General features: G+C 38.6%; 1 protein-coding gene across 10 annotated transcripts in view; it reads right to left on the bottom strand.

Moving 5' to 3' along the window:
• EFR3A (EFR3 homolog A) overlaps positions 1 to 12,669 on the bottom strand; it is a 90,615-nt gene that overhangs the window by 35,055 nt on the left and 42,891 nt on the right. For 7 of the 10 annotated variants that reach the window (XM_075743304.1, XM_075743302.1, XM_075743301.1 and 4 more), the window contains 3 exons: positions 8,208 to 8,345; positions 3,153 to 3,231; positions 2,100 to 2,235 (listed from right to left, as the gene is read on the bottom strand). In XM_075743304.1, coding sequence (XP_075599419.1) covers positions 2,100 to 2,235; positions 3,153 to 3,231; positions 8,208 to 8,345 — 353 coding nt within the window. The remainder of the gene's footprint in view (positions 1 to 2,099; positions 2,236 to 3,152; positions 3,232 to 8,207; positions 8,346 to 12,669) is intronic. The other 3 variants (XM_075743307.1, XM_075743305.1, XM_075743299.1) reach the window with 2 other exon arrangements.

Here is a 12,669-nt window from a genome sequence, read left to right on the forward strand (position 1 = left end):
AAACAACACATAACAATTATTGCAGCTGTCAAGGGAAAGATGGCTTAAGAAAATGAAAGCTAACTGTTTCAATGCCTTTTCAGGAGAAATCAGATTAAGCTGAAAAGAACAAGTGAAATACATTGTTTGAAGGATATGGCCTAGGAATAAACTTTTGAAATATGCCTACACCCTGATATTTTAGAAATTATTTTGGAATCAGGAAATGCAGTCAGGTATATATGCGCAATCCATTATAACTATCAAGTCGTAAGGGGTACGGCTGGGGTGGAGTTAACTTTCTCCTCAGCAGCCCGGGTGGTGCTGTGCTTTGGATTTGTGACTAAAATAGTGTGGACAACACACCAGTGTTTCAGCTGTTGCTGAACAGTGTTACCAAGTGTCAAGGCTTTTTCTTTTTCCCACTCTGTCTCTACAGACTAGGCTGGGATGTGCAAAAAACTAGGAGGAGACACAGACCAGGACAGCTGATCCAAACTGACCAGAGGGATAGTCCATGCCATGCTCAGCAATAAAAGCTCAAGGAAAGGAGAAGAAAGGGGGGGATAGTTGTTTGTATGGCATTTCTCTTCCCAAGCAACTGTTACACATGCTGAGGCCTTGCTTTCCAGGGAGCCGCTAAACACCTCCCTGTCAATGGGAAGAACTGAATAAATTCTTTCGCTTTTCTTGCACACGCAGCTTTTGCACCACCCATTAAGTTGTCTTTATCTTGATCCATGAGACTTCTCATCTTCTTTCTACCTTCTCCCTATCCTGTAGGGAAGGGGAGTGAGCAAATGGCTGATGGCCAGAGTCAACCTGCCATGCAAATTTTACACATAAAATATGAGTGAATGCTGAAATGAAGCACCGACAATGGGTTAAACTGCAGGTATTTGCACCTGAATTTCAGTTATTTCGGAACCTGATAATGAAATCCAGTTCTACGTATTGGATCAAATAATGAGCTCTTTTCATAATATAGTAGAAGACTTCACAACTCTGTGCATGTAAATGGGTCTTCTATAAAGAGAAAGGACAGGCTGAGACTCAAGCTAATGCAGCAAAGCAATAATGTCTCAGCAGAAGAACACAGAAAAAGAACATCAGGACATGCATGTACAGATCTTCGTAACTACTCTTATTTCAAGGAACTACGTTACCTTAAATGACATAATTCACTTTATGTCATTATTTACTGTGTTCAGTTTTGGATCCCTCACTACAAGAAAGACTCTGAGGTGCTGGAGCGTGTGCAGAGAAGGGCAACAAAGCTGGTGAAGGGTCTAGAGCACAAGTCTTATGAGGAGCGGCTGAGGGAACTGGGGTTGTTTAGCCTGGAGAAAAGGAGGCTGAGGGGAGACCTGATTGCTCTCTACAACTACCTGAAAGGAGGTTGTAGCCAGGTGGGTGTTGCTCTCTTCTCCCAAGTAACAACTGATAGGACAAGAGGAAACAGCCTCAAGCTCCACCAGGAGAGACTGAGGTTGGATATTGGGAAAAATTTCTTATCAATCACTGGAACAGGCTGCCCAGGGGAGTGGTTGAGTCACCATCCCTGAAGGTATTTAAAACATGTGTAGATGTGGGCCTTAGGGAAATGGTGTAGTGGTGAACTTGGCAGTGCTAGGTTAGTGGTTGGACTTGATGATCTTAAGGGTCTTTTCCAACCTATACAATTCTATGATTATTTCAGCTGCTTCACAGTTACTAAGGTAAAATTTCTCAGATTGTTCTATTCTTGACTCCCATATTACTGCTCATCTTACAGCCGCTGTATCACAAAGCAACAATTCTTTTGACTTTTTGTAGTCATGTACAGGTCTCTCCAACTTTGTGAGTTCTTACCAAGCAGAAATTCCTGCCATTCACAAGGCTGTAAAAATACATCTACTCATTTTTCAATGCAAAGGATTATAAAACAGTCAAATGACCAAGTATGTATAAGTAAGTGTAAACTGAGTATGATTTCAAGCATTTTATCAGTAAAAAGATTAAAAATTAATATAAAACTTCCTCAAAATACATGTTTTCATTTAGTCTGAGAACAAAGAAAAATCGGCACTATCTTTCAAGTCTATTCTTTGACCCTATGCTGTTAATTTAAGAAGACTTACCTATTGATCCTTTAGCTGCTATTGCAACTGCTTCCAGAAGAACCTGAATAATGCCAGCACGAACTCGTGGCGAGTCCCTTTTGCGAACATCAAGGTGTCCAAGAATTTCTTGTATTACATGATGGGAATATTGTGCCTATTAAAAACCAAGCAAACACGAAAAAAAGCTTTCTTGTTATTAAAATCACAGATGAACTCCTACACCATTTAGCCATAGTCATGACCATGTTCCCATTCTGCAACGTTCTTACAAGTTTATCTAAATTTCAGTCAATTCATGGTTAAATATGGATTAAAAAACCCTACCATGACAGATGAAGCTACAGAGATCCCTGCAGCACAGTATACAAAAGCTTACAGTACTAAAATGTCCAGGAACATCTACAAGAACAGAGGAAGCATGAAGTGATACTTCATACAGCTAACTGGAGTTCAAGGACTTCAGCTGGTCTTATAAAAAAACCCATTGATACAAAAGCTGAGAAAACTCAGCTTTCTTCCACAATCCTGGAATTTTCTGACTTTATCTTCTGAATGTCTGTGCTTGACGCATCCAAGTATTAGACTGTGATCATGTTTACAACAAATAATATAGGCTGCCCACTAGTACAAATCAATTAGCACAACACAGTTCCACATGAAGTTGGTTTCTTGGGTTGTAAAAGCAGTACAGCTGTATTGGCATAGACAAATGACCAACGTAAGAGAGATTTCTCAAGCACAATGTCAGATCAGTATGGCTATCCTGCTCCTTGTTCTGGAGCTTGCTCAGGGACCTCTGCACTACCTTCCATCGAGACTCCCTTAATATCTTTTTTCTTCTGCAAGTGTACATTAATTGAAAGTAAATCAGATAACCTGTGATCATAAACTACGGTTAAGTTATTATATGAAAAGTTTAAAGAATGAGGCTAAGGAGTTATGGAAAGGGATCTTCTGGATTCTTTGACTTCATCTACTGTCTATCATTACCATGGTGAGCTAAGCATTTAACCCTGTCTCATGTGCTAGAAACATGTATGGAAGGAAAACAAACCCTGGAAAAAATCCTACCTGTATAGAATACATGATGATTTTGAAGCAGGAAACAGCAAATTCATTGGGATCCCATAGTCTATGATGGTCTAAATGCCTGTAACCAAAAATTAAGTGACCTGAAATAATGACATTCCACAGATACAATAAATGGCATCTTCCAGTTTTCTCAAAATTCACCTCAAAGGGATTATTTCCTTACATAAAGCTTCTAAACAATGACTTATTAACTAGGGGAGAAAAACAAGACTTCAGAAAAAGCATTTGTTTTCAAGGTTTTGGATGTGATCACAAAACATTTGGCTGTAACAGAAACTCCTGATCTTCCAGTTACAGGAATTTAAGGAACCTAGTCACAACAAAGATATAGAATTAAGAATATACTGTTTCCACACAAAGTGCATGCATAAAAATGGCTGGAGCATTACATGCTTATTTACATGAAAGAGACACACTGAAGAGGATGGTTATAATACATTGACAAACTTCCACTCTAAATAAGAATTTGTTTTGAATCAGGAGCTACAAAATAATTATGGCTGAATGTTACATCCAGAATAGAGACTCTAAGAACTATTTTCATTTTCACAGTGGTTTCATGAATAATATATATGGAAAACAAAACAGAGCTACTCTTTGTGTATATACTCCTTTATCACTGAAGAATTTCAACACTGTCTGCAAGAAATATCAAAACAGAATCAGAACCATAAATGCATCAGTTTCTCTTTAAATGGGATAGGATCCACTGAAGAAAAACTTCTGTCAGTTTCAAGCGAAGAAAAGAAACTCTGCTTAAGCATTATGCTAGGAATAAGGCATGTGTCAAATTATCCAAAAAGGAGATCTGAGTACCTGGAAACACATGACAAAAATAAATGCATTTTTTAAATCTAAAAGATTAAGTAATTTAGGATGCCTTTTAATTGGAATGATTTAGGTAAAAGCAAAAAAAAAAACAACAAACCACCCCACCACTACAAAAAAAACCTCACAAAACCCCAAAAACCAAAAAAAGCTTTTGTACAGAAACTGAATTTAGATAGTGTTTCTAAATAGGTATCTCAGCTACAGAATCACTATTGGTCTGCCCTTTCCCAAAGAACCTAGTAAACATATAAAGATGCTTCAAATAACAAACTTGAATGCATACAGGTGAAAGAAGTCAGTACTCTGAACACAAGACTAGATATTTCAACTTCCTTTGCCTAGAATCTGGAGGTCTCAATTACCTCACTGGCCAGCTGCTACCAGCCTAGTGACCTAGCTGAGTACACAGGTCTCCTTCAAGGCTGATTAAACCAACTGGCATAAAGCTATCCCCTCCTGTGCCCTAAATTATCTTGCAGTCCATTGCAGAGCTAAAAAACTGTACTGCTGTTTTGACACATTACATACCTTTAATAGAAATCCCTAAAGGAAAGAATTTCAGGAATTTTAAAGGTGTTTGGCTGCCAAGATAACAGCATATTTGCATTACTGAGTACAAAACTGGGCTACCTGTTGGGGATAGCTGCCTTTCTTGTGCACACTCCAAACACACAGGTGTATTTAATCCTGCCTTTGGGCAGAAAGACAAACAAAATTACTTCTTTAAATCCTTCAAGGATTAGTGGCTTATAATATTTATTCATGTCTTCTTTCTCCCTAATACCATTCCAGTACAGTCTATCATTTCTTGTACATGATAGCTTGTTTTAGCTAACCTATTTTCTTTTTGTCTCATGAAATACAAAATCGTACTCTCCACTACCTTGTCCTGATTGGAACTGATCCTTTAATCTTTCAGGGCAGCACGTGTTCTCTGTCACCCTTGACAGTTCCACTTTACCCGCCTGAAAGATCCATTCAGGCAGATTATGGTCAACTACATCTTATATCAAGTTGTTGTTTGTTTTTAAAAAACCTTTCCTCACAAAACAAGACATACAGTTTGCTTTTTCAAAAAAGGGAAAGTATTAGCTGCTTCAGGTAGCTGAACTAATGGGAAGACAGCAGGGGGCAGATGACAGCCTAGCTTAGTGTTTTGTGTGATAGTTCAGTGGGCTGCATACTTTGTATACTGGAATTTTCCTCCTAAGAAAAAGAACGTAGAATACTGTAGGTGATACATTTTACTTGTCATAAAGCAGGCAGTGCATTCAATGTAGTTTTGTTTCTGTAAAAGACAATAAATTGTATTTTCAGCATGGTGCATTTAGTTTAGTTACAATCGAGTCCTTTTTTTCATTTTCCTATTACATTCTTTCAATAAAGAATATCTAAGTAAGATTGCAAAACATTTTATCTCTGGATTAACAAATGCCAAATGCTGCTTTCCATTAAGATCTGCTGCAAATATGGAGCAAATGTGTATAATTAGGTTTTTCAAATTAAAAGGAACAGCAGAACCAATGGTGCAAATCACTACTTTATAGAGTGAGAGCAACTAACAGTCCCTGAATTCACTCATATTGTCACAAATGCAAGCAATTCTTACAGTACAAAATGATAAATTGATACTGATGATTAGAAAGCAGAACTGAGGTATGTATGGGAATATATAAAATAATCTCACACATCATGTTTGCTGAAAGAACATTAAACGCCAATCTTTTGATATTCAAAACTCTTGCACAGATGATGTGATAACTCAGAAGAACAGAAATACAGTGAGATTAATAGGGTGTAACTGGTTATACTTGGGAAGTTTATATTCAATAGATTTCTGTACCTCTCTGGATCTAATCTATTCACCACTGCAAATTCATGCTAAGTCTGAAGACCTTGTGACTGTTGACACAAAATATAAACTTTTTTCATATCACATTAATACAAAATTTTTTACTTTCACTAAGCAGTTTGCCAGATTGATCTGTCAGATTTCATTAAAAATGAGAATTTGAGTGTTTCTAGCTACTAAATGTAGACACACTTATAATCATGGAGATTTTCTGCCAAAGGCAAGGTGAATTAAGGTCAGTCCAAACCCATATCAGGAGACCGACCAGATTCCAACTATTTTCATTATATTTAAATCCCTCAGTCTTTGAATGTACTCAGTCTCATGACACAAGAAGCACTAGTCTCTCCTTTTTGCAAAGAAAAGATAGCATGTTGACTGACTAATATTGCAGTTGAAGTTGCCTTCAAGTAGGGAACTGAACCTGAATCTTCAGTGTTAGCACTGTAACAAGTGGCCTTATCTTTATTTCCAGAGCTGTGAAATTGTTAAAAACTGTTAGGAAAACCTGTTTTCTAATCAAGTATACACAAACTAAGTCAGGTTTTACCATCAGATAAAGTACAATGGAATCACTATCTCAAACTTCTACCGTTCTACCAGTTCTATTCATTCATAGAGTGAAGTTAATTAGACAGAGCACTCCCTTTTCGTTTAGGAAAAGCAACTTGGAAATTGCAAAATATTAAACCTTTACAGCAACTGTTAATAAAAAGATAAATTTATTTGGCAATTCTTCCTCAAGATGGAACACAAAAATGGTAACCACAAAGACTCTCTATTCATAGAAGAGAATATATTCTGAATAACTGGTCATTATCTACTGATTTCAGTGCACAAATGCAGCATGTGGCACGTAGAAGTGCACAAAAACTCAAGTGGTTCCTTAGGATCATACTGAATAAGAAAAGAAATTAAGTTGGAAATAACACTTTGAATACATTAAGCTTCGGATGTGCCACAGAAAATGCAGGTATGACACCTTCTCAGATCCCAAACCAAGTACTAACTCTACTCTAGGGCATCGGGAATTACTTGTGGAAAACTTCCCTGATGATTGAAAAGACTGAAGTACCTGCACACACTGATAAAGTTTTGAGACAAGCCCATAAAAGGAACTTAAAAGCAGTAAGAAAGTAACTGCAATATAGTTTCAAATAGTCCATCCAGACTGCTTAGTACCTAAACATTCACTCTAGTAGCAGGTATTTTGGAGAAAGGAAAATTTTAAATGTAGGAAAGGATGAAAATTTCTTAATAATACACTCAACTTTGCAAGAGTTAAACTCCTATCGGATTGGTATAATAGGTACACATGGAAAGGAAGATAATAGAACAGTTCTTTGCATTTAATGCTTTTGAGTGAAAAACAAGGGGCTACAAAAGTTTTCTGCCCTCAATACCTACCTACCCTATCTTCTTTTTGCATTTCTGTTCTTACTTAACAATAGTAACTTGAAAATGGCTTTTGGTAGCTTGAAAGTCTTTCCATGTCTGAATGAAATACTTTGTGGGAAGAACTAGGCCATCTAAGAGAAGATATTCCCGTAACAGGTGAGTATCTTGAAAATCTACAATAAGGAGCAAGCAGCTCTCCTCATCACCAGGAATAGAGCGTTTGAAAGCAGTACCACCGAGTCTAGAGCTTCCTGCAAAGATTTCTCCTGAGAACATGCTTACTTTGTAGACGCTAACAGAGGTGGAAGAAACAGATTTAAGTTATCTCAATGCTTGTAGCTTTTTTCACATTGTATTTTTTAAGGAAGCAACTGTGGCAATGCAGAGAAATGAAAAATGCTGGACTTGATAATTAATACATCAGCTATCATTTGTACTGTGTGCATTTGTGCATAATGTGCATACTGTGTGCACATCTGCCATTCACTACTAAACGAGCTGCTAAAGATATTCCTCACAGAATATCAAAACAAGTCTTGGAAGAAAACAGCAAGAAAGTAAAAATCTTAACTTTATGTATTAGTCTGGGTACAGTATTCCTTTCTGTACTTGTATTTTACTTGGCTTGTCTTTTCACTGACTGCAACAGTCATCTATGGGACATTACAGTTTCACATTCAGAACAAAGGCCAGCTGAGGCAACAACCCATCCAAATAATTATATTGCACTTCTAAAATCAGTAAAATGGGACAAACATTTCTCCGTAATGATCTTCAAGTCAACGGATCGGCAACAAAGAAGTGAGATTAAAAGAGCGGCAATTTTTTAAAGAAAAATCAATAACTGTTAGTAGAATCCTCTGGGTTGAAAAGGTGAAAAGAATTTAATGCAACACAATGAGAGGATGAAATTAAAAAAATCTCTTAAGACCTTCCATGAGTTTTCAACTTACGCGAAAACTGGTCTGACTGCATTATTCATATTCCCATAGGTTGCTCGTCCTAGTAGTTCCCTGAAACAATTCTCAGCCAGCAGAGCAGGATTTTCTTCTTTCTCTCCTCCTGTAGGAGAGGATGGAGGGCCTATTCTGCTGAAATAAGACAAAAATACATTGATTTTACTACTGATTAATGTTCATCTTCCTTACTGTACACACTCTTGGTTCTACAATATTCATGAGTCACACTCTTGATGTAAGCAAGAACTGTATTTCAAATATACATCAAACCAGAATTCTGAATAAAACATTTTATTCTCTTAGAGCAGGACTACAGAACATCAGCTGTTCATTCAGTACTGACCATTTTATCAGTAAATATTTGTATAGCAAAAACAAGGGCTGTTAATACTGATTTGACTTGTTAACCACTGCATTTTGAGAAACTACTGCCCGTTACTAACTAGGAATGAGGGCCATAAAAACACGCAAAAAGTCACGCAAAATCTTAGTCGTTTTGTTCAGATCAATGATCTCATTCACCTGCCCACTACTGAATCCACACTGTGTGGGTGAGTGTTAAATAGAACTCCAATACTTCTGCAGAAACAGATGGCTTGCGAGTTGAAAAAAATTCTGACTGAACTAATCAGAACACTATCAGGCACATAGTTACCTCTAACTAGATAGTGTACAAGTTGGTCACCTACTGACTGTCCTCCAACACTACTATGGAGAGGAGTGTACGGGGTGTCTGTGCCCAGGCGCTCTCAGGGGCTGCAGGGCGGCCTGTGTGGGGAGAGGCCGGGGCTGCCCCGTGCCGCACACAGACGGTTCCAGCTGGTCCCAGCCGGCTCCAACGGCCCCAGCGCAGGACACAGCTGAGCCCCTCAGCCAAGCTGGGGGCGCCGGGGGGGAAACAGGTTTCAGCAAGGGCCAAAGGCGGCACAGGCAGAGGAGGAGGAAGCCAAGGAGGGAGCAGCAGCAGAGGGACCCCGAGGCTGGAGAAGGAGGAGGGCAGGAGGTGCTGCAGGCCCGGAGCAGGGATCCCCTGCAGCCCTGGAGAGACCCCGCTGGAGCAGAGACCCAGCCTGCAGCCCGGGGAGGGCCCCACACCGCAGCAGGGGGGTATTTCCTGCAGGAGCTGCGGCCATGGAGAGCCCAGGTGGGAGCAGGTTGTCCCTGAAGGACTGCAGGCCAGGGAAGGGCCCGCGCTGGAGCAGGGAGAGGTGTGAGGAGGGAGGAGCGGCCGAGAGGGGCTGGGATGGACCCACCGCAACCGCCATCCTCACCCGTGCACCCCTCGGGGGGACAGAAGTCAGGAGTGAGGGGTGAAGCTGGGAATGGGGGAAAGAGGGTGGAAGAATGGCGGTTTTTTTAATGGTTGTCTTTGTTTCTCACTGTTAGGATCTATTTTAATTGGCAATAAATGTAGTTAATTTCCCCAAGTCAAGTCTGTTTAACCTGTGACAGTAACTGGTAAGTGATCTTTTCTTCATCTCAACCCATGAGCAGCTTCATCATATTTTCTTCCCCGTAGTGTTGAGGGTGGGGGGAGTGAAAGAACAGCTTGGTAGGAGTTTGGCTTTTAGCCAGAGCTAACCCACCACAAGGAAAGAAAAGCATAATATGTATTATAACATCTTCATCAGTATGCTCTGTTTTTTAACTTTGAAAAATACAATACTTTATCGAGTTGTTTTTTGCCACGTAGTTTTCTTCACCTCTATGATACCATTGGGCAACTGGACTCCCATATTTATCACATAGTACGTTGCTAACAACTTGGAGGGGAGAAAAAAGCAACCAAACACGTTTCACATTTGGAAACATATTTTTAAGGTGTACATATTGATGTTAATTTCCCCGTACTATATTTATAACAGTAGCCCTTGTTGAAGGAGGTTTCCTCTTTCCCTAAAAGCATTATTCTGAAAAAGAAACATAGCAACTGACTTCTTCAGTCAGAAGATAATGGAAAAAATACAGACTGTGAAACTTTGCATCAGATAAATACACCATGAAGAGTGTTAAAATGCATAAGTTTTGCTGAGAAATTTGTCCTTTAGCAAGAAGATTATGGTAATTTCAATCATAGAAATGTACTACTGATAGTAAAGAACAATCAAAAATGATGACACAATGGGAGGGTGAGGAAAAAAGCAAATTTATTACTATCACAGCTACTATTTCTTCAGGTGCTAAAATACCCCAATGAATGACTTAATCTAAAATAAAAATTATTTTAAATTAAGAAGGAATTAAAATCAGCATTTAAATATCAACTTCATTTCATATGGAAATTTAAACTTCTGACTTAATAAATCTTGCAGTGCAAAGCAAGGCTTTAATGTTTTATACTAAAGACAGCAGCAGTGACCAGACTTTTGTAAAGTTCAAATACTGTCATTTGCAATTATTTCTTTTCTCTTGGTGAGTGGGAATTAGGCTATTTAAAATCAACATGGTACAAAAAGGGAGTAAGAATACAGAATTAAAGACTGAATCCTGACACAAAAGAAGCAAAATTACAGAAACCTCACACTATTTTGGACAAACTAAAACCTACTGAGGCCTGAATTCTGTCAGTGAGGAAAGGAATAGCCTGTCCTCACTTTGGGACAACTAAAATCAGCACACACAGTGTAAACGGGGAAAGGTAGAGCCTTTCCAGAAGAGTCTCCAATTTCCCACTTCTCATTTTTGATGCAGGCCTTAGTAATGTTTTCTGGTTCATTTTTAGGGTTGTGGATTTTGGGGTTTTTTTTCCCTTTCCCCAAAGTCACCTCCTTTTCAGTACAGAGACGTGAACTACTACAGCAAATTAAAGGCATTTGAAATGTATTTCTTAATTATAAGTGCTTCATACATCATACCATTAAGCTGTTACTAATATTTCATTTAAATTGAGCAGTTGAGAGATGGGAGACTGAGGAAAAAATAAAACGGTTCCCCCTAAGGTGGGAGAACTCAGTATTACTGATTGAGAAGTACTGTACCTATAGGGGCAAGGTTTTGTTTGTTTGTTTTTTCACAAAACACATTACAGAAGCTTAAGTGAGGATTCATCCATGTACATTAACATTATGCATTTATGCATTAGGATATTTATTTTAGACTGCAGAAATCAGTATACTAACACGTTAAACACACTTTCAGTTCTGCAATACAAGCTTCTGTGTTAAATGTTTAAAAGTGTCCACTAAGAGCATCAGCTTTAGTTAATGTTCACTCTTCAGCATTATAAAACCATAGCTTCAGAGCATTATAAAAAGTCGAATGTTGAAATGCCACTAGTCAAATGAACACGTAACATCATAGTTGTAGTATCTTCTGATAACAAAAGATCTTCTAGTGTTTCAAGACTACTGCAGTCTAAAAGTTGCAATAAAAAAAATCCTGTTGCCTCTGGTAACAGCAGTGTTTCAAAAGTTACCATAACATTGCTAGCTTAGATTTTAATTAAAAAAAAAAAAAAAAAAAAGCCCCAGGCACCCTGTTAGATAAGTAAGGAGAAATAGTTTTACAAGTGGATAGTGATTAGAATTTTAAAAGCCATGACAATTTGTATATAAGCCACCATGAATATCACTACACTGCAGCTTTATCTAACTGCTGTGCCCCTCTATCTCCCTATTTGTTTTTCCTAGACTCTGATCTTAGAATCTGATCCTAGATTGATTTTTTTTCTGCCTAGACTCTGATCTAGAGAGCGCAGGGAAGGTACAAACCACAGGGCAGGACTGTCATTCCCATTGCTGTTTTGACACAGATTCCCCAGAACGCAGCAGCATTGCAAAGGCAAGTGTGCGGGGGGGGGGGGGGGGAAGACAGCAGGCTGCAGAATGTGCACACAGCTAGTCTATCTGGAAGAATTCTAGTTAAAGTGCAGTAAAAATAAGTTATGTTTTAAGTATTTGTATATGCAATCCTACAGAAGGTGACTTCTCAGCATTGCATGGAGTCTTAATTTATAACTGATTAAAGGAATAAATTGCAATCCAGTCTTCATAGTCTAAAACATTAGTCAGACTGATCAGAATGTTCAAAATTATCTCCCCTTTTCTGTAGGAATCACATTTTTGTTTCGAACTTAACAGCACCTACCCTCTACATCCACACTTTCTCTACTACCACAAGTTCAGAAGAGTGAAACATGAAATGCACTTTGCAATGAAATGGGCTAGAACTACTCCCTTTAACTGGTATCCCAGCTTTCTTGTGGGTAATTGCTATCAGAAAAGGTGGCAACAAGGAACCAGAAGGAGGGACATTTTGAAGTACAGCAGTTTCCATAGCAAACATCTAATCACAAGCTTAAACTGGCTCAGAGCAACTCGGCATCTCATGCCTGAGACTCTTTAATACCACAAAAACCAGGATTGGCCAATGTAATGGGACCTGGGAAGTAAGACTTAACCACTACTTTTGAGCAGAGCAGCTACAGGAACGTTTGACTACGATTCACTCACCCCGA

The sequence above is a fragment of the Balearica regulorum genome, chromosome 2 (genome assembly GCF_011004875.1).
Source record: "Balearica regulorum gibbericeps isolate bBalReg1 chromosome 2, bBalReg1.pri, whole genome shotgun sequence".
In the NCBI taxonomy this organism is placed as follows: domain Eukaryota; kingdom Metazoa; phylum Chordata; class Aves; order Gruiformes; family Gruidae; genus Balearica; species Balearica regulorum.